Source organism: Amblyraja radiata, chromosome 5 (genome assembly GCF_010909765.2).
Source record: "Amblyraja radiata isolate CabotCenter1 chromosome 5, sAmbRad1.1.pri, whole genome shotgun sequence".
NCBI classification, from domain to species: domain Eukaryota; kingdom Metazoa; phylum Chordata; class Chondrichthyes; order Rajiformes; family Rajidae; genus Amblyraja; species Amblyraja radiata.
This window is the reverse complement of record NC_045960.1, coordinates 102,039,280-102,066,452: the sequence shown is the minus strand read 5'-3', so window position 1 is coordinate 102,066,452 and position 27,173 is coordinate 102,039,280. Positions and strand designations below refer to the sequence as shown.

Sequence of the window (27,173 nt, the reverse complement as noted above, 5' to 3'; positions counted from 1 at the left end):
AATAAACTTGACTTGACGACTTGATCCCTGTAACAGTTCTCTGAAAGAGCTGTTCCAGTGTATGGCCTATGTATGAAAGACAAAGTGCAGTAATTTGAGGCACTGCTTTAAACATATTTGTGTTCTTGATTTACATTTAGCACATACATTAGGTCAGCTCTACCTTCATGGCAAATTTGGTTGTACAAATGAATATGTTTGGCCTGCTGTGCATCACTTTTATTTAGAATAAAAGGAAAATTATGCTTAGAAACTAAGTTGGGATGGAATGCTCTTCTTATGAGGTACTTCTAGTAACAATACACATTAAATATGCCACTGTTCCATTCGTGCATTCGTGCATTCGACCAGTGCACAACAGCAGGTGAAGTTCATTTCGTAACTAACACAGAAGATATTTTTTCTAAATTACAACATATACATTTTGTTCAAATAAATTGTTAATATAAAACAAACAAAAACTTAGTGTCAAATATCCAGCATAAATAAATTTGAATCAATAATCTCAGTAGCGTACATCGTGCATGCATCGCACCAAACAGTTCAGCTCTCGGACAGGAAATGACACTTACAATGTGTATGAAAATAAAATAGCACTTTTACAATGTATAAAAAATAAGATCTGCCATTTTTAATTACATTTGAATTGAATCAACATATGTATTTAAAAGCTGGCAGTACAAGTTGCTTAAAATTAAATTTTGCCATGGTTAAATTAAAAACTCAAAATATACACATAGCACCGTTTGGAATAGTATTTGTTCCACACAGTTCATTCTAAAAGTTACCACTACTTCCTAGCCCTAATAGTGCCAGTACATTACAAATGCGGTGAGCTGATTAACAATAATGTTAAACTACCATGTTTGTCAAAAATAAGTGCTTCTTGTTATTTTACCATTTGAATTATATACTATTAAAATACAATGGAGAAACACAATTACCTACATTGCCACACGGTTTCATTATTATCCTTTTGAGGCTCTTCATTGAGGCTTATCCTTCAAAATAAAGGTCGTGAGATGGCACTATTCAATAGTCATGCGATGTATCCAACCAGCAATAAAATCACAAAGATCACCATGTAATGTGTATTGATAAAAAACATCAACACGTCTATTGACCAGATCACATTAAAATTACGAATTGTTATTCATGGAAATAAATGAAAAAAATCATGCAGGCATTGTTTGCTCTTTAATGCAATACGTGTTAACATCACACGTTTGATGTTTTGATCAGATGGATTCGTAAATTGAAATTCTTAATTGAAGCTTTCAGCTAGAAATATTGGTATATTTTAATAATAAATAATGAAAAATAATATTTAATAGAGGATGCAAGCAGATTCAATAAAACTTTCAAATTGGTAATAAACGAGTCCTTTTTCTTCTTCTAGAGCTATGGGTGTGAGACTGATTGTTTAGTCCTTCATAACACAGGGACTGGAGCACTGATCCAAAGGTCTCCTCCGGATCTGAATAATCTGAGGAGGCTTGTGGAATGGGATGGGGATAGATGTCTATCGCAGTTATCATCTATATTAAATCATTTATTTCTTACTGAAATATGCTTAAAGAGCTAAAATACTTGAAAAAGTTATTTACCAATTAAATCACCACACTATGTGGGAATTGTCTATTCGATGTGTTCAAAGACTATGAAACAGAATTGGAGAACAATTCTATCTGTAGATTTGTAAATTGGAGAACAATTGTAGATTTGTAAATGTAAAAAACCTGGAGCAGCTGTGTGTCTCATGCTCAACATAACACCTTTTCAATTGAATCACTAATCCACCATCAGCCGCCAGGCTGCGAGAGCACGACTCTGACCGAATGTGGATGCATTGGCACAAACAGCATTCAGGTGACAACCCATACATCTTTGCAACTTGCAAAGGTAGAAACTGGATTCCTTTGTTAAACTGTAAAGTGCGTTAACCAACAGTTCAAAGACTGCCACCCTTGAAACTGTTTCTGGTTAAGGATGGACTTTATCGGTGTGTGGATGATTGTGGAAAGCTTGCAGGAAAGAAGCAATCTGCAGGATCACATCTTCCCTCACTTCCTGCAGGGCCTGTGATGCCCCGTGGGCCTGGGGTTCCTGGAGGACCTTGGGTTCCCAATCCTGGCAGACCTGAAACACACAATGGGCACACATTTCCTCAGTGTCTGCCAATCAGACTCATCTGATTCAAAATATAACTTGAAGCTTCAACAGTTGGAGTTGTGGATCTCTTTGCTGATCAGCTGGGAAGAACGAGGGACTTTCTGCAGATGGGCCTTGCAATATAATAGCAGGGTGGCTATGGTAACACCTGGCATCCACAGTTAAATGAGGAAATCAGGAGTGTTCTTCCCCAAGCTATATAAGAGGTACTTGGATGTATACACAAGGAGCCGTGACCATATTCTGAAAGATGAAATCAAACAGGATATGTGGTATCTCAAGGATACTGAGATGATGGACTGGATGGCTATGTGTACATTAAATTTTCTAGAGGTAGACAAAAATGCTGGAGAAACTCAGCGGGTGAGGCAGCATCTATGGAGCGAAGGAAATAGGCAACGTTTCGGGTTGAAACCCTTTTTCAGACTTAATTTTCTAGAATTCCTTTAGAAGGTGGCTGTAACCAGTATCTGCTCTAACCAGTCACAGAGAGATCTGACACTTAGCCACCCAGAGTATGAAAGTGTGATATTAATCTAAAAGAAACAAACTAAGCATGCTACAACTCCTCCATTTAGATATAAATGCTTACTGGAAATCTTAATTATAACTAAATAATCAATCTACACTGAAAATGGCTTATAGATGTGAAATTTCTGTCTTTCCAATTTTTTTTTATTGCAATTTAAAAAAATTACTTGTTATCCATTCACTAATTTTCCTTTGGGCAAGTAAGGATAACGAATGGCTAGTCTTCTTCATTCGATTGACCATAAAATTAAAGTTAAAATGATTACAATTTGAAAACAGCAAAGGCAGACATTAAAAGAATATGATAATGAGAAGAAATTATCATTGCTTTCAATGAGAGAAGATAATTGGGTTTCGGAGAAGCAGAACCCTATGACCTTTTGGCTTTTGGGTATGGAGATCCAGGTTTACAAAGACAAAGAAGGAACAGCCAAATTGTAATATGATGTGGAGTGAAAACTGCAGGTGGTCCCCATGCTGTAGCCCTTATCTTTAGTGATAGAGGTTGTGAGTTGGAGAGATATTATTCGGTCAATCTTAGCAAGTTGATGAAGGGCATCTTGAATACATACACATTGAAACCTTTTTTGCCAGCTCGAGGGAGTAAATATTACAGGTAATGGGTTGGTGGCTGGGAGCCTGCAGTGGCCTGGAGAGTGCTGAGCTTCCTGAACGCTGGAGGTGCTGCTTTCAACCAGGCAAGTGACTGGTGAATTATTGATTTGCCTCACTTAAAAAAACCTGTTGCATATACCAATGAGCAAAATCGTCTCCATCTCTTTTGGGAAGTTTATTGTAGGATCCCATATGTTCTAACCTTTTGGGCTGCCCTTCTATGTGGGGCCTTGTCAAAAGTCTTTTGGGGAGTGACATTGATGATGAAAGTGGTCTCTGGGCAAGTCACTAATCAGGCATATCCACACCATGAAAGATCACCTTGAGGAAGACCACTTTTAGGGTAAAATTACAAATGGGACGTCATGTTTATAAAAAGTCATCATTAACGTGTGCTTGAGATGATCACTATCGGGAAAGGACTTGCATAATGATTTTATATGTTCTGCAGTGAACAGGCAGATTTCATTCAAGAACCCACATAATTGGGATACTGTCTCTGGATCAGTATCTAAAGCTATTCAATTTTTACCATCACAACTGTGGAGTTTTCATTCCATTTATTCAATAATCTGCTCGAAAAAAAGTGAGACTCAGTGACCATTAAACTGACAGATTGTTGTAAAGACTATTTGGTCCACCATTATCGTTCAGATAAGAGAACGTGCCACCCTTATTCTGGTCTAATCTTTATGTGATTCCAAATCAACAGCCATGTGGTTGACCCTCTAACAAGACAGCACAAGGAGAGGTGGCAGACAGTGGTGTAAGAATGAGAATCATCTGGATTCCAGACAAGCATTACAATGTCATCTCAAACCCAAGCAAGAAAACCTCCCACTGCCCACCATCCGCCCACCCGTAGCTGATGAATCAAAGCTCCTCTGCATTTACCAATGGTAAGAGGAATGAGAAGAAGAGATATGCAAATAAATTGCACAAAGGTATAAAAGCAATAGGGTTATAGCAATGAGGGATTTTAACTTTCCCAGTATTGACTCAGATTGTTTTAGGTTGCAAAGGGATTTAGATCAGGTGGAATTTGTTAAGTATATCAAAGAATATATCTTTAGACTATATGTGGAGAGTTCTACTACAGATTGAGCAGTATTCAACCTTATTTATTAGGAAATTAAACCAGGCAGGCAGTGGAAATGTAATTGGGGGCAATAGTGACCATAATTCTCTAAGTTTTTAGATAATTATGGAAATGGATAAGGTCAGTCCTCAAACTAATGTCTTGAACTGAGTGTGAGACTGATATTTAACATCTGACAAAAGTAGATTGGGAGCAGATGCTTGTGGGTAAAATGACAGCTGACAAATCAAAGTCTTAAGAGTGTTAGTAAGAGTTGAGGACCAGCATGTTCCAGCAAGGATGAAGCCAATTAACGTACCTTAGATGACAGAGATACTAGAGATTTAATTGGGGAAAAAAGAAAACATGGTAGATATAGGAAATTGGGATCAAGGAGTCTCTTGTGGAATGCCGAGGAGAGAACTAAAGAAATAAATTAGGTAGGCAATAGGAGGCTATGAAATATCCTTGACAAACAAGATTAAGGAGAAGCCCAACATGTGTATCAGGATCAAGAGGGTAGCCAGAGAAAGGGTAGGCCCCTTTAGGACTAAAGGGTTAATCTATATGTGGAGCCAGGCAATGTGGGCAAGGTTCTAAATGAATACTTCTCAGCTATAGTTGCCAAGGAGAAGGACAAGAAAATGAGTTCAGGAAGGGGTATGTGGATAATCTAGAGCAGTTCAGTATTAAGAAGGAAGAGGTGTTAGATATTATAGGATTAAAAATCTTACCCTATTTTTGTATCTTTGTTTGCCACTGATGAGGTGTCAAGAGATTTGAATATAATTAATGTTCCTCTGTTTTCAAGGGCAGCAGAGATGGGCTAGATAACTCCAAGCTGGTGAATGTTTAGTTTAGTTTAGAGATACAGCATGGAAACAGGCCCTTTGGCCCAGTGATTCTGCGTCAACAAGCGATCACCCATACACTAGTTTTAATCCTACACACTAGGAACAGTTTATAGAAGCTAACAAACTAACAAACCTACACATCTTTGGAGAGTGGAAGACAGAGCACCCGGTAAAAACCCAAATGATCACAGGGAAAACATGCATAGTCCATACAGACAGCACCTGTAATCAGAATCAAACCCAGGTCTCAGGCTCAGAACGGCAGTAACTCTACCGCTGTGACATTGCCGGCCTTATTCAAACACATTTCCAGTATGCAATAGTCATGAAAAGCCTTTGAATCTCACATCAAAGTAGGAAAATTATTGGAGAAAATCCTGAGGGATAGGATTTTTGTATATTTAGAAAGGCTGGTCTAATTAGAGATAATTAGGATGGCATTGTGAGGGGGAAATACTGCCTCAATAATTTGACAGGCTTTTTCCAAGGTGGAACTAAGTTTGAAGGAAGCAGGGTTGTTGACATTGGCTGTAAGCACCTGAGTAAGACATTTGACAAGATTCTGGATGGTAAGCTGGTTGAGAAAGTCAAGGCACATGGAATCCAGGATTTGGTAACAGAGGCAGAGGCTTGTGGTGGAAGGATGCTTTTCTGATTGGGAGTCTGTGACAAATGCTGTGCTGCGGGGCTTGGTACTGGGATCCCTATTGTTTGTGATATATATTAACAACTTGGATGTGACTAGACAATAGGTGCAGGAGTAGGCCATTCGGCCCTTCGAGCCAGCATCGCCATTCAATGTGATCATGGCTGATCATCCCCAATCAGTACCCAGTTCCTGCCTTCTCCCCATTTCCCCGACTCTGCTATCTTTAAGAACCCTATCCAGCCCTCTCTTGAAAGTATCCAGAGAACCCACAGAGAATTCTCGGTAACCCGCAGAGAATTCCACAGATGTGGTTTATTGGTTTCTTGGTCCTCCAAAATATTCCAAATGGAATTTAAACTGGAATAAGCCAGAAAGGGTTATTGGGAAGAAAGAGCTACTTTAAATTTAGTTGCATCTGGTTGGGTAACTATAGTAGGGTGGAGATTATTCCATGCTTTAATTGTGCGGGGGAAGAACAAATTGCTGTACACATCTGTCTTTGTAGCTGGGATCACAAATTACATCGAATGCCCTCGTCTGCTCCTAATTGGTTTGGGTTTGGTGTAGGCCTTGTAATCTATGTCGAGCTGACCATTTAACATTTTGTAAAAACAGGTCAAACGGTGAAAAGGTCAAAATGTGGAAGGTATGATTAGTAAGTTTGCAGATAACATGGAAGTTGGGGGAGTTGTGGATAGTGAGGAAGATCAACTAAGGCTACGGCAGGATACAGATCACATGGAAAGTTGGGCAGAGTGTAAAGATTAAATTTAACCCAACAAGTACAAGGTGGTGTATTTTTGGAAAACAAACCAGTATAGGATACATACAGTAAATGTTATGCAGTTAATGAATATCGGTGATCAGAGGGACCGTTCAAGTCTATGCTTACCTGAAAGTAGCCATGTAAGTAGATAGGATGGTGAAGAAGGCATGTGACATAGGTCGTGACAGAGAATATAAAAATCAGGGTGTTATGCTGCAACTTAACAAAACACCGGTCAGGGGACTCTTGGAGTAATATGTGCAGTTCTGGTCGGCACTTTATAGGAAGGATTTAGTTCACTAGAGACAGTGCAAAGGAGATCCATTAGAATATTGCCTGAATAGGAGGGCTTCAGTTGTGGAGAGAGATTGGGAAAGGAATCATGTGGCCCAGTGATTCAATTCCCGTTCCTTTTGAGAACCTCACAAAGGTGTCTGCTGGGACCGTCTCCCTGAGGCGTTCAAGCTCTTGTTCATGAGCAACAATCAACACCACACCACATCCTCCTTGGCTAAATGTCCAAGGTTTACCACATCTCACTCAGACAGGGCAGGAACTTGGTCAGATAGTCAATAAACCCCAGAAAACACACCATGTCTCCTGACTTAAGGAATCATGGCACGGTAACCCGCAGATCTCTAATCGTACTCTATGTTTTGCCAAATGGGCAAATGTCCAGCATACCTAGCATAGGCTCACCCATGAGGTATAGTATTCTGCCCATTATTATGTACAGTGCCCTCCATAATGTTTGGGACAAAGATCCATCATTTATTTATTTGCCTCTGTACTCCTCAATTTGAGTTTTGTAATAGAAAAAAAATCACATGTGGTTAAAGTGCACATTGTCAGATTTTATTAAAGGCAATTTTTAAACATTTTGGTTTCACCATGTAGAAATTACAGCAGTGTTTATACATAGTCCCCCCCATTTCAGGGCACCATAATGTTTGGGACACATGGCTTCACGGGTGTTTGTAATTGCTCAGGTGTGTTTAATTGCCTCCTTAATGCAGGTACAAGAGAGCTCTCAGCACCTAGTCTTTCCTCCAATCTTTCCATCACCTTTAGAAACTTGTATTGCTGTTTATCAACATAAGGACCAAACTTGTGCCAATGAAAGTCAAAGAAGCTATTATGTGACTGAGAACCAAGAATAAAACTGTTAGAGACATCATTCAAACCTTAGGCTTACCAAAATGAACTGCTAGGAACATCATGAAGAAGAAAAAGAGCATTGGTGAGTTTACTAATCGCTAAGGGACAGGCAGGCCAAGGAAGACCTCCACAGCTGATGACAGAATAATTCTCTCTATAATAAAGATAAATCCCTAAACACGTGTCCGACAGATCAGAAACACCCTTCAGGAGTCAGGTGTGGATTTGTCAATGATCACAGTGGCGCAGAAAGCTTCATGAACAGAAATACAGAGGCTACACTGCAAGATGCAAACCACTGGTTAGCCGCAAAGAAAGGATGGCCAGGTTACAGTTTGCCAAGAAGTACTTAAACAAGCAACCACAATTCTGGAAAAAGGTCTTGTGGAAAGATGAGACAAAGATGAACTTATATCAGAGTGATGGCAGGAGCAAAGTATGGAGGAGAGAAGGAACTGCCCAAGATCCAAAGCATACCCCCTCATCTGTGAAACACGGTGGTGGGGGTGTTATGGCCTGGGCATGTATGGCTGCTGAAGTTACTGGCTTACTGATCTTCATTGACGATACAACTGCTGATGGTACAGGTGCACAACCTTTTATCCGAAAGCCTTGGGACCAGACACTTTTCGTAATTCAGAATTTGTCGATCTTCGGAATGGAATTTTTTTTGCGTAGATTTTAACGGCTGGCTAAGTGGTAGAGTGCTCGGCTCATATCCGCAAGGTCGCGAGTTTGCGCCTTGATCCCGGCAGTTACTCGGTCGCGAGTTTGAGTCTTCAATGTCGTTTTTTTCTTGCAGAATAAATGTCTGTATGAAATGCAGTGTGTTGAATGAATTCCTGAATTTGTAAATGTGCCCGCAGCATTGAATCACCTCTCGCACTCATGTCACCCTAGCGGGGCTACATGCCCTTAGGCGGCCTAGCTCGGGGATTCTTGAATCCCCGAGCTAGGTCGCGAGTTTGCGCCTCGATCCTGGCAGTTACTCGGTCGCGAGTTTGTGTCTTCAATGTAGTTTTTTCTTGCAGAATAAATGTTTGTATGAAATGCAGTGTAGGAGAGGTGTACTGACTGTGTGGGCAGAACTTTGGAAGTGATTGCCCACCAGTCTAAAAAGCCGCTGTGTCTCCCTGTCCCTGGGATAGCAGGGGGGCGATCAAACAGCACAATACCCCCCTCCCCCTCCAACTCCAGAGGAATCCGCTCCCCGATGGGCCGCTACGGCGACAAGTGGCAGTTTGCCCACAGCCCGAGCTGCGCCACCTCATCCGCCACCCCAAGAACAAGACGTACCGTGCAAACCATCAGCTTCTTCCCCTACGTGTTCCTCTGGAGTTGGAGCGGGGCTGGGCTGGAGTTGCTGCTGGCTGTGGGTCTCTGGGATCTCCGTGCTTGCAGTGGGCCTGGGGGTCGGTGTCCCGATGAGGGGGCGCAGCTCGGCGAACGGCTTCTGGTGGTCCTAACGTCTCCGGCCAGTTTGCAGTTTTCCTCTGTAGTTGGAGCGGGGCTGGGCTGGGCTGCTGTTGGCTGTGGGTCTCTGGGATCTCCGTGCTTGCGCTTGAAAACGTTCACCGAGGGCGGCCCGCAGAGGTGACAGCGGAACCTCCGGTCGGTCCTCGAAGAAAGGGGAACTAAATCCCCATTCATAAAAGAGAAGGTGAGGGTATATTGCGCGGGAAGGTTAATAATTGACAATCTGCTGCTGCCTGCCCGCTGAGTTAAAAAGTTCCCACGGTAGACTCACGATACACAGTGTATCGTGAGTCTTGCGTGGGAACTTTTTAACTCAGCGGGCAGGCAGCAGCAGATTGTCAATTATTAACCCTCCCGCGCAATATACCCTCACCTTCTCTTTTATGAATGGGGATTTAGTTCCCCTTTCTTCGAGGACCGACCAGAGGTTCCGCTGTCACCTCTGCGGGCCGCCCTCGGTGAACGTTTTCAAGGACCTTTCTTCAAGGACCGAAAAAATGGCCGCTATTCGGAGGTTTTCGTTATTTGGATCTTCGGATAAAAGGTTGGTGCACCTGTAGTAGCATAATGAATTCTGAAGTGTATAGACACATCCTATCTGCTCAAGTTCAAACAAATACCTCAAAACTCATTGGCCGACGGTTCATCCTACAGCAGGACACTGGTCCCAAACATACTGCTAAAGCAACAAAGGAGTTTTTTAAAGCTAAAAAATGGTAAATTCTTGATTGGCCAAGTCAATCACCTGATCTGAACCCAATTGAGCATGCCTTTTATACGCTGAAGAGAAAACTGAAGGGGACTAGCCCCCAAAACAAGCATAAGCTAAAGATGGCTGCAATACAGGCATGGCAGAGCATCACCAGAGAAGACACCCAGCAACTGGTGATGTCCATGAATCGCAGACTTCAAGCAGTCATTGCATGCAAAGGATATACACCAAAATACTAAACATGACTACTTTCATTTACATGACATTGCTGTGTCTCAAACATTATGGTGCCCTGAAATGGGGGGACTATGTACAAACACTGCAGTAATTTCAACATGGTGAAACCAAAATGTAGAAAAATGGCCTTTATTAAAATCTGACAATGTGCACTTTAACCACATGTGATCTTTTTTCTATTACAAATCTCAAATTGTGGAGTACTGAGGCAAATAAATAAATGATGGGTCTTTGTCCCAAACATTATGGAGGGCACTCTATGTAATGCATCTGGTTAATTAATAAACTGAAACATTGATCTGTTCATTCCTGTTTCATTGTCAAAGATGAACTAGAATGTGGGAGGTTCTCTTGACAACAAAATCACATTTGGCAGTTCGTGGAGCAAGCTGCTATGTCATCGCCCTGAAACAGAAAGTTCTCTCTTCACAGATGCTGCTTGATCTTCTGAGTGTTTGCGGCATTTCTCTTTTATTTTGGCTTTCTAACATCTGCAGTACTTTGATTATAGATTGTTTTCTGGAATGGGTTTGTCTAGAAACATGCAGCCAGCGTTTTGCAAAATGTCAATTCATTATTCACCAGGAGTAGGGAAGAAATGAAACCTGATTTTTCCATTTAAATAAGAGACTAAACATATGGCACAATGTAACTGTGTAACAATGTAACCCTAACCCTAATGTGTGGAAACACTGTTCTAAAATGTCCTTTAAATAACCACCCTGAGTAAGTGTCAGCACTTTTAGGAGGAGCAGAGAGATAACAGCCAAGGAAGGTTTAAAGTGCTGCTGTATACCTGGGGGGCCACGCGGACCGCTCTCACCAGGAAGTTCGATACCAGGTTCGCCTCTTTCACCTTTCTGACCTCTGTAACCTGTCCAGAATAAACACAGAACTTAAGATCAATAGATTGTGTACATCCCTATGTATAATTAATCACATGACTAGGCAAATTTACTTTGGAGTTTAGGGATAATCCTTAGCTTCTCTTTATTCTGTATTTAGCTTTAATTGGAATCACAGAATCACAATAGCATATGGCACAGTAACAAGTCCTATTGCCCCACCATTCTGACAGTGGTAAGTTATCTACGCTAAACCCATTTGCCCACATTAGGCCCGTAACCCTCTATTCCTTTCTGATCTAATTATGCACCTATCCAAAAGCCTTTTAAACATTGTAAAAAGCATTCATACGTATTCCCCTTCATACGTATTCAAATGTTGATCGGCTTGAGTTCAGTAAACACCCGTGCATTGATCTATTAAATCATAGCTGTTTATGAATCTATTGCAGGCTTGTGGCAGCATGCTAGCATGGTAGACTGAATTTCCATTAGGATACCATGGAAGAAGACAAGTTCTTGTTGGTGTTCCAGTAATCAAATACAGACACTACTGGGTGACTGCTGGAAATGCCCGGGCTAGTTTTTTTCCTCCTAAACTAGTTGTCCTCAATAACCCCTAATTTCTGAAGCGGAAAAGTTAGCTGTGTGAATCTATTCTCCGTCAAACATTTAGGACAAGAATATATGGATAAGTTAATCATCGGATGATGATGAGAACTGTTCATTCCTGCCTGATCTCGAAGCAACTCTTGTTTGCAGAGAAATGAGAGTTGAATGACTCCATAAGTAACTGGCAAAGAAGCAAAGTTGAAGAAATCTGAATTCAATCAGATTGTTTTAAGATGAGTTCCGGCTCATTTCTGGAGCCATTGTCTGCGGTGTAGCAATATAATTATCACTTAATGGGTTATCCTTTCCTCAGTCTGAGAATCCCTGCTCTCACTCAACCTTTACTGCAATTAAAATGACCATTGCTGATTTGGATCTCTTTTATAAATAACCCATTCTGATATCCTCACTGTGTGGAATTCTGGGCTGTTTCCTTCACTCCTGGCTATAACTTATTTTTTATTAAGTTTTTGATATTTAAGCCCTCTTGATATCTTTGCCCTTCTGTGATGACTCACTGCCAAGCTACAGTGGGTTAGAATACAAGGCAGGTCATGCTTCCATGTTACCTTGTACACTTTCCTACTTTTCTTTATGAGAAAACGGAATGGCTTGCTGTTTAAATGCCATCAAAGTGGTTTACAAGTAGCATATGGATGGTATGATGGCTGGCAAGAGCATGGTGAGCAGAAGGGTAATCTCCTTGCTGCATAAGAGAACTGAGCAGATTTTATGCAGAGTACTTGTGAAATATTGTCCAATTATAATAATTTCATGCATGCATTCCAGGTTGATCCGTTGAATGAAATAGTTTTCGACTTTTATGCATGGGAGAAGTTAGCTCTGTAAATCTTGTAAAACAATACCTTTAAGTCAACAAGACAAGGTTTTGCATGGGAATGTATGGGAAAGTTGATCATCCAGTCATGCTAGTGGATTGTTAACTCCTGCCTGATTTTGAAGCTATCGTTGGTTGTGGAGACATGTGAGCTGAATGACTCCATAAGAAACGGACAAAGAGCCAATGTTGAAAAATTCATGCCATTTACTACAGAAAAAAATCCAAAAATATACAGCAAAGTTTCTGACGTTATGTAAAACTGACTATCTTGAGATATCCAGAGCATTAGCAATAATTCTTAGAGTCTCTTCTTGAGGTATATTCTGGTGTAACAATCAGGTAGTGTGCATGCCAAATATGTGGCATGGAGATTCCCCACCAGGGGGAAAGCAGGTTCTTTTAATATATGGGATAAACAAATCCCAAGAGGTAGAATTGTAATTGAGACATCAATAAATCATGCAGCCAGTTATCAAGAGTCTTGAATACTGCTCTTCTGTCTTGGGTTGTCCAGGTAGAGGAGCACAATTGTATTTCCAGGAGTATTGAATTGGAAGGTCGACTTTGTACTATAGCAGTTCCCTGACATAATATATAAAGAGTGTCAAGGACACGCCTCATCGTTCTTCTTTTTCATTTTGCCTTTCTTTCCTGAAATTGAAATAAAAATGTTTTTTCATGCGCAGAGGAGCAGACAGAAAGCTAACATCAATGCAAAGTTTAATTTAAAAACTTGTGAAGAAGGGAACTAGAATTATGCAGAGAAATTGCTTTATCTATTTTCAAAGTTGCTGTGGATGGGTTATATTTTTGCACTATTATTTGATGCTTGGGAGGTAAGAGAAGATGAAGGTTCAGATCAGCAATAACCATAGTTTTCGTAATGTACAAATTTCATTGATAATTGGAAATCAAAATACAAATAGGACGACCAACACCTTTATAGTGTTGCCTTCAATTAACTCCAATCACTAAATTGCTCTGCAATACCAATGCTATTATTACCATTTGGACTTTGAGCTTTAACTCTCCATTCTTTTTGCGTTGAACAGCAGTATCCAGAAAGAAGATGCTGCTGTTTTTCGGGATAATATCAAATTTGGAACAACCATACTTTCTTTACTCCTGTCTAGATTTCACACGTTTCACAATTGAGTTTATCTTCCAGAGGTTGGATCCATTGAAGCCCCTGGGCCATCACTTCTTGCTTTCTTCAAGTGCAGAAAAGGTGCTTTGGTTTCAATTGGGTATTGTGTTGAATTTATGTCTGACCAGTTTAGTTTCTAGATTGGCCGTCTCACTTTCAATTCCTCCTCACCCCTGCCTCACATGTACTATTCTTATCATAAGATTCTTATAGTAGCCCGCTGAAATATCCATTCTTGCAAATAATAGACTTCCTTGTTGTTTCTCATTTGACTCCAGTGGACCAGGTTTGTCTCTATCAAACCTGCAGGGTGTTCCTATCTCATTTCCATCACCCATACAACTCTCTAAGCCCCTCTACAGCCCGGGTGAGTGATATGGTGTCTCAAGTGACTTATCAACTCCTTTATCTATTAACTCTTTTGTTAGCATTTTCTTGCTAATATTTATCGCAACAAACTGATGTTTCATGGCATAAAAGTGGTCCTCCATCATTATCCACTCATCTGTGTCTTTGATTATTTTCATTGTTGATTTGTACTTTTGAAATAATGAATTTGAAATCATGAATAAAATGTGTATGACAATATAGTCCCTTCGGTTATATCTAGAATAATATGAAAATGTAATTTTCTCGTATTTAAATGACTGCATCATATGCTCCATATAAAACCACGAACTCTCCACAATCCATTTGTTCACTACAATCCTAAGACCTTCATAGCATTCCTCATGAGTTTCCTGTGCCGCTTTGAAATCAGACTTTGCCTTTTGTTGGTTATACATTGTATGCATAATGAGACCTGACTAAATGGAACAGGTTGAGTGATGAAACTGTTCCTGCAATTTAATTGATTAGTTATTAATTATTTCCTGTAAAATTCTTCCTACCTGTTCTCATCCCTTTCATTGAGACCCCTGTGCCCTCTGCAATAAGCTGGCCAGATTGTGAAATCAATTTCAAATGGTCTGCAATGGAAGCTTGTGCATGCCAAAAGTATTTTTTGTTGCTATAATAAATGTTGTTCTCATTCAGAATAGGAATGAGATGAATGTGTCAATGATCTCATGCTTATTATTAGATTTAGATGAATCTTGCCTCTAGGTCCATCTGGTCCAGTCTCTCCTTGAGGTCCTAGTAGTCCATCATTTCCTGGTGGCCCTTGAAGGCCTGATTTGACTTGAGCAGCCAACATTGCAGCAGGGAACTTCAGTTCGTAGTGCGCAAATTTTTCTGGAAAGACAGAAGAGAACAGAAAACTATTATTCCCCACTGAATCAAAACTGCCACTTATCTGCAAAGTTTGATCCTCGCCTGGTCTTTTAAATTGTGTTCAAACTGTTTAAATATATCCAATCTTCCTTTTTTTGTATCCTTTTCTGTCAAAAGTTGTCAGCCTCACTTAAAGAGAGGTTCTGAGATTCCCATTACCTCTTGAGTGAAGCATGTAGAACATTTCAGGATAATCTACGAAGGAAGGCCAATCTATGAGCCAAAATGGAAAAGTACACTTAGAAATGGCAATCAAGCCACTGTGAGAGATTGAAGGGTGGTTGAAAGTTTGACTAACATGATGGTTATTGGAAACTGCCTTTTACTGAAGTGAATCGTGTTTTATTTTCCTCAATAAAGTTGCAGTATTTACATTATTTTTGATTTTCCATCATCCTTCAGGGAAAAACAATTGCAGGATCTGTTAATGCAGTTTATTAAAGCTAAAATGGATTAACATCTTTGAATCATTTTGAGTTATAAATCCATTATAAACTACTGAAATTCCTTGATTAGATTACTGCCTCATAATCTCTCTGGGGATTCACTGTTCTTTGTAAACCATCCAAACCCTTTGATTAGATAACTCCTTTCAGACTTCATTTAATATGCATTTTTCAAAGCATCAGCAATCTGATTAGTTTAACATGCAAAGATAATATTGAACACCACTGTCCTGAAAAATGGATCAACATTTAGTGTGGAAGAAACTGATGTTGCAATGCATTGTTTTATGCCATATAAAAAACCCAATTAGAATTATAGCATCAAGGAAATAAAAAAACTCTAACCATGTAAAAGAGTACTGTAAATAAAGATCAGCAGAACGCTGGAGGAGCAGCAACGTTGATAAATGGTTTCCTATCAATAAGAATCATTCTCTCTAGTTAGATTCAAAGCCCTTCAAATTCCCTAAAATAAATTCACCAAAAGGGAACAGCAAATTTGAGAAAAACTTCTCCCTATTGTTTTAGTTTTCTCACTTAATCACAAACATAATTAGTGATGAAAGTATCTCGCAATGTTGCTTTATGAAATCTATAAGGTAGAGGCACCTTAATTCCAGCCTTGTGGGGCAGTGCACTGAACAGCAACCCACTCTTGTCCACCATGTCCCAACAAGGAATAAATAATCTTACAATAACACCTAGGAGAGTGAAACAGAAAATCCCACTGCTGCGCAGCAAATAGCAAGAGTGGCGTGAATAGGAAATACCATGTTACCATGAATTCCATGCATCTTAATCTTCTGGATCAGCCTGCCCTGAGGAACTTTTTCAAATGCCTCACTAAAATCCATATAGACAATATCTACTGCCCTTATTGAAGACTTTTGTCATTTCCTATAAAAACTCAATCAAGTTAGCAAGACATGATCTGCTGTAGGAAATGCTATCACTAATTAATACATTCCCTTCTAAATGCGAGTAAATTCTTTCCCAAAGAATCTTGCCTAATAGCTTCGCTACCACCATTGTAAGGATCAACAGTCTGCAATATCCTGGATTATTTCTACTTCCCTTCTTATACAAACATAGAAACATAGAAATTAGCTGCAGGAGTAGGCCATTCGGCCCTTCGAGCCTGCACCGCCATTCAATATGATCATGGCTGATCATCCAACTCAGTATCCCGTACCTGCCTTCTCTCCATACCCTCTGATCCCCTTAGCCACAAGGGCCACATCTAACTCCCTCTTAAATATAGCCAATGAACTGGCCTCGACTACCCTCTGTGGCAGAGAGTTCCAGAGATTCACCACTCTCTGTGTGAAAAAAGTTATTCTCATCTCGGTTTTAAAGGATTTCCCCCTTATCCTTAAGCTGTGACCCCTTGTCCTGGACTTCCCCAACATCGGGAGCAATCTTCCTGCATCTAGCCTGTCCAACCCCTTAAGAATTTTGTAAGTTTCTATAATATCCCCTCTCAATCTCCTAAATTCTAGAGAGTATAAACCAAGTCTATCCAGTCTTTCTTCATAAGACAGTCCTGACATCCCAGGAATCAGTCTGGTGAACCTTCTCCGCACTCCCTCTATGGCAATAATGTCCTTCCTCAGATTTGGAGACCAAAACTGTACGCAATACTCCAGGTGTGGTCTCACCAAGACCCTGGTGAGACCACACCTGGAGTATTGCAAGGAACTGCATGGATTACTCTCCAGTCCTCAAGGAACTCACCTGTGGCTAGAGAGGTGACAAATATGTTTGGGTGGCCCATTGGCGCAGTGGTAGAATTGTTGTCTTACAGCGTAGGAAGGAACTGCAAATGCTGGTTTAAACCGAAGATAGATACCGGAGTAACTTAGTGGGACAGGCAGCATCTCTGGAGAGAAGGAATGGGTGACGTTTCGGGTCAAGACCATTCTTCAGACTGAGAGTCAGGGGACAAAGAAACCAGAGATATAGACAGTGATGTAGAGAGATATAGAATAAATTAATGAAAGATATGCAAAAAAAGGATAAAGGAAACAGGCCATTGTTAACTGTTTGCTAGGTGATAATGAGAAGCTGGTGCGACATGAGTGGGGGAGGGATGGAGAGAGAGAGGGAATGCAGGGGTTACTTGAAGTTATAGAGAAATCAAAATCATACCACTGAGTTGTAAGCTGCCCAAGCGAAATATGAGATGCTGTTGCTCTAATTTGCGTTTAGCCTCACTCTGACAATGGAGGAGACCGAGGACAGAAAGGTCAGTGTGGGAATGGAAGGGGAATTAAAATGTTTGGCCACCAGGAGATCAGGTAGGTCCAGGCGGACAGAGCGAAGGTGTTCAGCGAAAAGATCGCCCAGTCTATGTTTGGTCTCGCCGATGTATAAGAGTGTATCTTTGCATATCTTTCATTCATTTGTTCTATATCTATCTACATCACCATCTATATTTCTCGTTTCCCTTTTCCCCGACTCTCAGTCTGAAGAATGGTCTTGACACAAAGCGTCACCCGTTCCTTCTCTCCAGAGATGCTGCCTGTGGTGACTAATGGGCCTCTCCCACTTGGCGATTTCTCAGCAGACTGCCAGCGACTATCAAGTGGCCGGCAGTCGCCTGAAAAACCGGCAACTGGAACGGCGAGTGGAACACACACACACAAACACATCGCTTCCTTCACCAGCCTGTGTGAATTATTTAGATAGCGCACCCCCCGCTTGCCCTGTTTAAAAAATTCACACAGTGCAAAGCCAAGGTGAAACAGACACACACCTTGTTGAACGGGAAGGTTGGCGCTGTAAAAAGACGGCTAAAGCACAGTGTACAGTAAGTTCTTTAAAAGAGGGGAGGAGAGGGAGAGAAGGGGGGAGAAGGAGTGGAGACAACTTTTAAGCAGTCAGAGATACACGGCTGTGAAGCTCGGCGGACATTTAACATTACCGGTCGGTTATCCTTGGTTCTGAAAACTACTGCTTACCTTTTTTTTTGCCCAATGAGCCAATGAAATTCACCGGTCAGCACCGGCTCCAACCTACGAGAACCTTCGACCTCCTGGCAACCCATTAGGACCTCCTGCTGACCCACTTACGGCTCGAGAATTTTCGCTACTCTCCATGGCGGCTTCATTCCAGTCGCCGCTAATTTTTCAACATGTTGAAAAATTCATGGCGACCATAATGTGGGAACTCCTCACGACCATGAAGGCGGCTCCCTGGCAACCACTCGCGAACATGTGGCGATTGCATAGTCCCCTGCAGTCGCCGAAAATGTCGCCTAAGTGAGACAGGCCCATTACAGTGCCAGAGATCCTGGTTCAATCCTGGCTATTGGTGCTCTCTGTACAGAGTTTGTATGTTCTCCTTATGACCACATTAATTTTCTCTGGGTTTACCGGTTTCTTCCCACACTCCAAGGTCATACAAGTTTGTAGGTTATTTGTCCCTGGTGTATAGGATAGTGCTAGTGTACGAGGTTACCGCTGGTCAGTGTAGACCCAGTGGGCTGAAGGGCCTGTTTTCATGCTGTATGTCTAAAGTCCCTGCAATCTTCTCTCTTGCCTCTCTCAATAACCTGGGTTAGATCCCATCAGCCCTGGGGATTTATCCACCTTAATGCTTTTCAAGAGATCTAACACCATCTCCTTCTTGATCTCAAAATGGCGTAGCATCTTTGTAATCACTACACTCATCTCACCATCCTCCTTCTCCTTGGTGAACACAGTTACCCATTTGGTACCTTCATACATCCTCTTTGTATAAATTCCCTCCTTTATCCTTGAGTGATCCTACCTTCTCCCTAGTTGCACTGCTCCCTAGAGCCTCCTCCACAGCCAGAGTGAGGCCACATACAAACTGGAGGAACCGCATCTCATATGTCGCTTGGGTATTTTACAATCCAACAGTATGAAGACTGAATTCTCTAATTTTAGGTAACTTAAATCCCCCTCACCCCCTTCTTCCCCCCTCCCCCATCTCCCCTGTGCCCCACCTAGATTATTTCTTCCCTCTCCCTCTCTCTACATTCCTTTCTCTAGCTCCACAATTTGCAACTCTTCAACCCTTTTGTCTTATATCTCCCGTCTTTCATCTCTGGCCTTTGTTCAACCATCTGCCTATCACCCCCCCCCCCCCCCCCTCCCCTCACATGCATCCACCTACTACTGCCAGGCTTTGTCCTGCCCCTCTTCTCATCCAGCTTCCTATCTCTGCCCTACAAACAATCTGATGAAGGGTCCCGACCAAAAAAGTCACCTATCCACGCTCTCCAGTGATGCTGCCTGACCCGCTGAGTTACTCCAGCCCTTTGTGTATTTTGTTGTGAATCAGCATTTGCAGTTTTTTGTTACTACATTTTTACGAACTATTTCTGGCCAAGACTACTATCGTTCGTCCTCCGACTTTGGCTAGGTTGAGGTCAGATTTTGACAATATAAACAAATTCTTGAGAGACAGCTGATGAAGAATCGCAAAGACGGGGTCAGGGCAAGCGGGGGGGAAGCGCTGTCTGAAATTCACACCGTGCAAAGCCAAGGTGATACAGACACACACCGCGATGAACAGGAAGGTTGGTGCCGTAATTAAGAAGGCTAGCACAGTGTATGGTAAGTCCTTTAAACGGGGGGGGGGGGGGGGGGAGGGGTTAGAAGGGGAGGGAAGGAGTGGGGACAACTTTTAAGAAGCCAGACAACTTTTAATAAGCCAGAGATACGCAGCTGTGAAGTTCGGCGGGCATTTAACATTACCGGTGTTATCCTTGGTTCTGAAAACTCCTGCTTACGTTTTTCCCCCCAATGAGCCAATGAAAATGACCGATCAGCAAAGGAGATTAACTAAGACTACCTAAGACTACCCATAACTACATGGTGACCCCACTACACCTGCACCTACGACTACAGGATTATTGATTTTCTCCATGGCGACCAATTTTCAATGTGTTGAAAAATTTGTGGTGATCATACTGAGGCCGCGACTAGTTCCCAGAATGCGGGATCTCCTCTGGGCACTTGTTGATCTCCTACCGTGAAAGAGCTCAGGAAACATTAAATGTTATATGGACTCTAATGTTGGCGTGCAAATGACATAGCCTGCTCCTCTGAGCAGGCAGAGCATAACCATAGCTTCAGAATTGGATGGCGCCTTGCAGGGGACACTGACAACCATTGAAGTATATTTCAAGATTTAGTATGTTTCACGCTGGTCACCATTGAGATTGGCTCTGCTGTAGACCTTTTGGGTCCAATCAAGGAGTCAGTCACCCCCACCCCCCCTCTCCTCTCCCATTTACATCAGAAACACATGATCTCTATCTTATTACCAACATTCTCTTTGACCGAAGATAGACACAAAAAGCTGGAGTAACTCAGCGGGACAAGCAGCATCTATGACGAGAAGGAATAGGTGACGTTTTGGGTTGAGACTTCTTATAGACTTCTCTTTGACCTCTCTGAACACCACCCCATACCCCAAATTTTCTGCAACTTAAAACATGCTTCTTTTGTGACTTTGCTTAGTTCTATTAGAAGGTCATGCAAGCTAACACAGCTTCTAGCTGTAGTTTCTTGCTTTTCAATTTCAATCTTCAACTTCCTTACCTTCAAAAATTCTGTGAATCTCTTGTCTTATAAATTTTGATATTTCTTCAAATGGAATTTTGATGTCCTAGTGAAGTAATCAGAGATTTTATGGAATCAGCAGAATGACAGTAAAGTACAATGGAGACAGCGATATTGAATGACAACAACATAATTTTATACAGTATTAAAAACATGCATCAAACTTCAAAGTATCTCACCTAGAAATTGTTTACCTTGCTGTGAGTAAAGAATGGGAAACATTGTCTAAGATTTGAAATATGCCATTCAACAGTGCAGTCAATACTTCCTCTTTAATTTCTCCTTCGCAAAATGTGGACTTCAGCTACCTAATTTAGTTTAGTTTAGTTTAGAAATACAACGCAAGACAGTGAGATTGAATGACTACAAAATAATTAGCAAACTAATTAAGGAGAATGATGTCTAAGACTAAATGTGTAGGAAAGAACTGCAGAAGCTGGTTTAAATCGAAGATAGCCACAAAATGCTGGAGTAACTCAGCAGGACCGGCAGCATCGTCACCCATTTAGGCTGCGGGCCCAGCATCAAAAATGAGTCTAGAAATCAACTTTCGTGACCCATATATATATTTGTATATATATATGTATATATATGTATATACACACACATACATATATATATAAATAAATGATGTGAATATGACTGTAATCATATATAATTATGTATAAATATATTATATAAAAATAATATAATTAATATAATTGTGTGTATTTTGAATGAGACTGCCGCAGAGGTCCGGCTCCTGAACCAGCCTAATTAATAGGTGAGGGCAGTTCCTGTGGGTTCCCCTGTTTACTGAACGCCACTGATTGCCAGTGTGCAGAGTGGGGGTCACGGCCATAGTGGGACTGGGACAGTGCCAGGGTGGGGGAAGGCTAAGGCATCTTCCACTGACAGGAAAATGCCTAACCTTAACTCTCCCCCCTTCCAGAGCTGCCCATGGCAGGAGCTGGAGCCGCTTTGGGTCAGGCTGCGGGCTCCGTAAGTGTGGCCACTCAGTGCGTCCACCTCGGCCAACATGCCCTTCTCGATCATCTTGGTGATGATGGTGGGGAGCAGCACTGCCCTGCACGCCACCCGGGATGCCTTCAGCACCACTATAACGCCGGCTCCATCAGACCGCCCGCTCGCTCTCTGCAACACCGGCCGTCCGACAGTCTGACTGACCCCTCGCAGCACCCACCGGCCGTCCGACCAGTCGCAACACCCACCGGCGGACCAACCACTCTCACCATCCACGGGCGGCCCGACAGATCCTCCACAGCATCCTTCAGCCAACCGACAGCCCGACCGATCCTCCAAATCATCCTTCGGACTACCGACAAGCACGACCGACAGACAGACTGACCGACTGACAGACCGATCGACTGACCCTGACCCTGATCCTACATTTGTTATTTATCATTTTTATTTAACAGTTCACATCATAACTTTATAAAGATAAATCAATTGAAAAACAAAATTATCAGCAAGGTTAGCATTACCTTTATTCCTTGGAAACCTTGCTATTGCTATTGATGTAATGAGAAGGCAGCCATGATCCCAGGGTCCTCGCTGCCTAGCGACCATAAAAAAAGGCGCGGGTTTTGATCTTGATGAGTTTCAGGCATGATTTATATAATAATTTTACACAATATGTACAAAATTCAGGTAGTTCCGTGAGTTGGGTCACAAACTTGAACGAAAAAGTTCCTCGGCCCACAGCCTAATTCCTTCTATCTAAGACTAAATGATGCGCTGATTACAGTTTAATGTGGATAAGTGAAAAACTTCAGAATTCTACCATGGAGCAAAGAGGGAAACCGCCTGGGCCGATAGATTGGCTTTATCGTGGCCTTCTTCAGGAGGCTACTCTGTGGTTTCTGAAAAGGACATGAAGTGCCGAAATAACTCAGCGATTAAGGTAGTATCTCTGGAAAACATGGATATTTTAGTTTTGGGTTGGGAGCCTTATTCAGACTTTGTTGGTGCACTGGAATTGCCTGGATTGTGGTGTTAATAGTCCAAGTTTTTGTACCTTGGTTAAATTTGGGTTCCTTTTATTGACTGATGTATTTAAGCACATTTAAAGGCCCTATTGTTACAGTTGCACCAACCGTATAGAAATTTCCACAACAAAATATTTGCATTTATGAAAGATTATTTTATACATCTAGCATTATTGCCTATTCTGAAGTCACTTGTGTAATAGGCCAATTTGAGCTCAGCAAGATGCCATACACACCAATTTATTGATGGTCATTGAAGGATAAATATTGTTTTGAAGTTTGAGAATAACTTCAATAATTTACTTTACTGCCATGGAATCGTTTACATTCAATTAAGAAAAGATGGCACCTCCAACACCACTGTAATCAGTGCAGTGTTAGAAATGTTAACCACGCACAACTCTCCAGAGTGGAACTTGAACCAGGACCAGGTTATAAAAATAGCTCCTGAAGGGCCGTGTTGGGGAACTGGAGAAGCAAGTAGATGACCTCCGGTTCGTCCGAGAAACGGAGTCGTTCCTCGACAAGTCCTACAGTACGATTGTTACACCTAAGGTACTGGAAGAGAGAAGGTGGGAGACAGTGAGAACGGGAGGGAAGCATGGAATGCCAATGTCCCCGGGTGTTGTACCTCTTGTGAACAGGTTCACCCACTTAGAAGCTGTCGGGACAGAAGAGGTGTTTACACTGGGCGGCGGACTGGGTTGTGATGCGAATAGGGCTGTTGAGCCAAAACCAAAAAGGGCTAAGGCAGGCAACGCCATTGTAGTAGGAGACTCCATTGTGAGAGGTACGGACAGGGGTTACTGCGGCAACAGACGGGATGCGAGGATGGTGTGCTGCCTTCCTGGTGCCAGGATCCAGGATGTCACGGACAGAGTGCAGAAAATCCTCAAGGGCGAAGGTGAACATCCGGAAGTGGTAGTGCATGTCGGCACAAACGATGTCGGAAAGAAGGGGATGAATATTCTGCAGCGAGACTTTAGAGAGCTCGGAAAAATGCTGAAAAGCAGGACCTCCAGGGTTGTTATCTCCGGTTTGCTTCCAGTTCCTCGTGCTGGCGAGAGCAGGAACAGGGAGATACGGGACCTGAACGTGTGGCTGAGGAACTGGTGCACGGGGCAGGGATTTAGATTCTTAGATCACTGGGATCTGTTTTGGGGTAAGGGGGATCTGTACAAAAGGGACGGATTGCATCTTAACAGGTGTGGGACCAGCATTCTGGCAGGCAGGTTTGCCACTGCTACACGGGTGGTTTTAAACTGAATAAGGGGGGTGGGGTGTCGAATGGGCTAGTGGAGGATGGAGTTAAAGGGAAAGGGTTTCTTAAATGTGTGAGCGTAGAGACAGAGGGGTGTAAAATGAGGGTAGAAGCAATAGGTAGCAAGGTGAAAAGTAAAAGTGGCAGGCCGGAAAATCCAGGGCAAAAATCAAAAAGGGCCACTTTTCAACAAAATTGTATAAGGGGTAAGAGTGTTGTAAAAACAAGCCTGAAGGCTTTGTGTCTCAATGCAAGGAGCATTCGTAATAAGGTGGATGAGTTGAATGTGCAGATAGCTATTAATGACTATGATATAGTTGGGATCACGGAGACATGGCTCCAGGGTGACCAAGGCTGGGAGCTGAACATCCAGGGATATTCAATATTCAGGAGGGATAGAGAGAAAGGAAAAGGAGGTGGGGTAGCGTTGCTGATTAGAGAGGAGATTAACGCAATGGAAAGGAAGGACATTAGTTTGCAGGATGTGGAATCGGTATGGGTAGAGCTGCGAAACACTAAGGGGCAGAAAACGCTGGTGGGTGTTGTGTACAGGCCACCTAACAGTAGTAGTGCAGTTGGAGATGGTATCAAAAAGGAAATTAGAAATGCGTGCGACAAAGGCAAAACCGTTATAATGGGTGACTTCAATCTACATATAGATTGGGTGAATCAAATTGGCAGGGGTGCTGAGGAAGAGGATTTTTTGGAATGTATGCGGGATAGTTATCTAAATCAACATGTAGAGGAACCAACGAGAGAGCAGGCTATTTTAGACTGGGTATTGAGTAATGAGGAAGGGTTAGTTAGCAGTCTTGTTGTACGTGCCCCCTTGGGCAAGAGTGACCATAATATGGTTGAGTTCTTCATTAGGATGGAGAGTGACATTGTTAATTCAGAAACAATGGTTCTGAACTTAAAGAAAGGTAACTTTGAGGGTATGAGACGTGAATTGGCCAAGATTGACTGGCAATTAATTCTAAAAGGGTTGACGGTGGATATGCAATGGAAGACATTTAAAGACTGCATGGATGAACTACAAAAATTGTTCATCCCAGTTTGGCAAAAGAATAAATCAGGGAAGGTAGTGCATCCGTGGATAACAAGGGAAATCAGGGATAGTATCAAAGCTAAGGATGATGCGTACAAATTAGCCAGAAAAAGCAGCATACCGGAGGACTGGGAGAAATTCAGAGACCAGCAGAGGAGGACAAAGGGCTTAATTAGGAAAGGAAAAATAGATTATGAAAGAAAACTGGCAGGGAACATAAAAACTGACTGCAAAAGTTTTTATAGATATGTGAAAAGAAAGAGATTAGTTAAAACAAATGTAGGTCCCTTGCAGTCAGAAACGGGTGAGTTGATCATGGGGAACAAGGATATGGCGGACCAATTGAATAACTACTTTGGTTCCGTCTTCACTAAGGAAGACATAAATAATCTGCCGGAAATAGCAGGGGACCGCGGGTCAAAGGAGTTGGAGGAATTGAGTGAAATCCAGGTTAGCCGGGAAGTGGTGTTGGGTAAATTAAATGGATTAAAGGCCGATAAATCCCCAGGGCCAGATAGGCTGCATCCCAGAGTACTTAAGGAAGTAGCTCCAGAAATAGTGGATGCATTAGTAATAATCTTTCAAAACTCTTTAGATTCTGGAGTAGTTCCTGAGGATTGGCGGGTAGCAAACGTAACCCCACTTTTTAAGAAGGGAGGGAGAGAGAAAACGGGGAATTACAGACCAATTAGTCTAACATCGGTAGTGGGGAAACTGCTAGAGTCAGTTATTAAAGATGGGATAGCAGCACATTTGGAAAGTGGTGAAATCATTGGGCAAAGTCAGCATGGATTTACAAAAGGTAAACCATGTCTGACGAATCTTATAGAATTTTTCGAGGATGTAACTAGTAGCGTGGATAGGGGAGAACCAGTGGATGTGGTGTATCTGGACTTCCAGAAGGCTTTCGACAAGGTCCCACATAAGAGATTAGTTTACAAACTTAAAGCACACGGCATTGGGGGTTCAGTATTGATGTGGATAGAGAACTGGCTGGCAAACAGGAAGCAAAGAGTAGGAGTAAACGGGTCCTTTTCACAATGGCAGGCAGTGACTAGTGGGGTACCGCAAGGCTCAGTGCTGGGACCCCAGCTATTTACAATATATATTAATGATCTGGATGAGGGAATTGAAGGCAATATCTCCAAGTTTGCGGATGACACTAAGCTGGGGGGCAGTGTTAGCTGTGAGGAGGATGCTAGGAGACTGCAAGGTGACTTGGATAGGCTGGGTGAGTGGGCAAATGTTTGGCAGATGCAGTATAATGTGGATAAATGTGACGTTATCCATTTTGGTGGCAAAAACAGGAAAGCAGAATATTATCTAAATGGTGGCCGACTAGGAAAAGGGGAGATGCAGCGAGACCTGGGTGTCATGGTACACCAGTCATTGAAAGTAGGCATGCAGGTGCAGCAGGCAGTGAAGAAAGCGAATGGTATGTTAGCTTTCACAGCAAAAGGATTTGAGTATAGGAGCAGGGAGGTTCTACTGCAGTTGTACAGGGTCTTGGTGAGACCACACCTGGAGTATTGCGTACAGTTTTGGTCTCCAAATCTGAGGAAGGACATTATTGCCATAGAGGGAGTGCAGAGAAGGTTCACCAGACTGATTCCTGGGATGTCAGGACTGTCTTATGAAGAAAGACTGGATAGACTTGGTTTATACTCTCTAGAATTTAGGAGATTGAGAGGGGATCTTATAGAAACTTACAAAATTCTTAAGGGGTTGGACAGGCTAGATGCAGGAAAATTGCTCCCGATGTTGGGGAAGTCCAGGACAAGGGGTCACAGCTTAAGGATAAGGGGGAAATCCTTTAAAACCGAGATGAGAAGAACTTTTTTCACACAGAGAGTAGTGAATCTCTGGAACTC

General features: G+C 42.1%; 1 protein-coding gene across 1 annotated transcript in view; it reads right to left on the bottom strand.

Annotated features, from left to right (window-relative positions):
- Window positions 1–1,845: 1,845 nt before the first annotated feature.
- col19a1 (collagen type XIX alpha 1 chain) overlaps window positions 1,846–27,173 on the bottom strand; it is a 344,957-nt gene continuing 319,629 nt past the window's right edge. The window contains exons 53-56 of the mRNA XM_033021894.1: window positions 20,985–21,051; window positions 14,792–14,926; window positions 11,045–11,122; window positions 1,846–2,139 (exon numbers count right to left, since the gene is read on the bottom strand). Coding sequence (XP_032877785.1) covers window positions 1,997–2,139; window positions 11,045–11,122; window positions 14,792–14,926; window positions 20,985–21,051 — 423 coding nt within the window. The 3' untranslated portion in view covers window positions 1,846–1,996. The remainder of the gene's footprint in view (window positions 2,140–11,044; window positions 11,123–14,791; window positions 14,927–20,984; window positions 21,052–27,173) is intronic.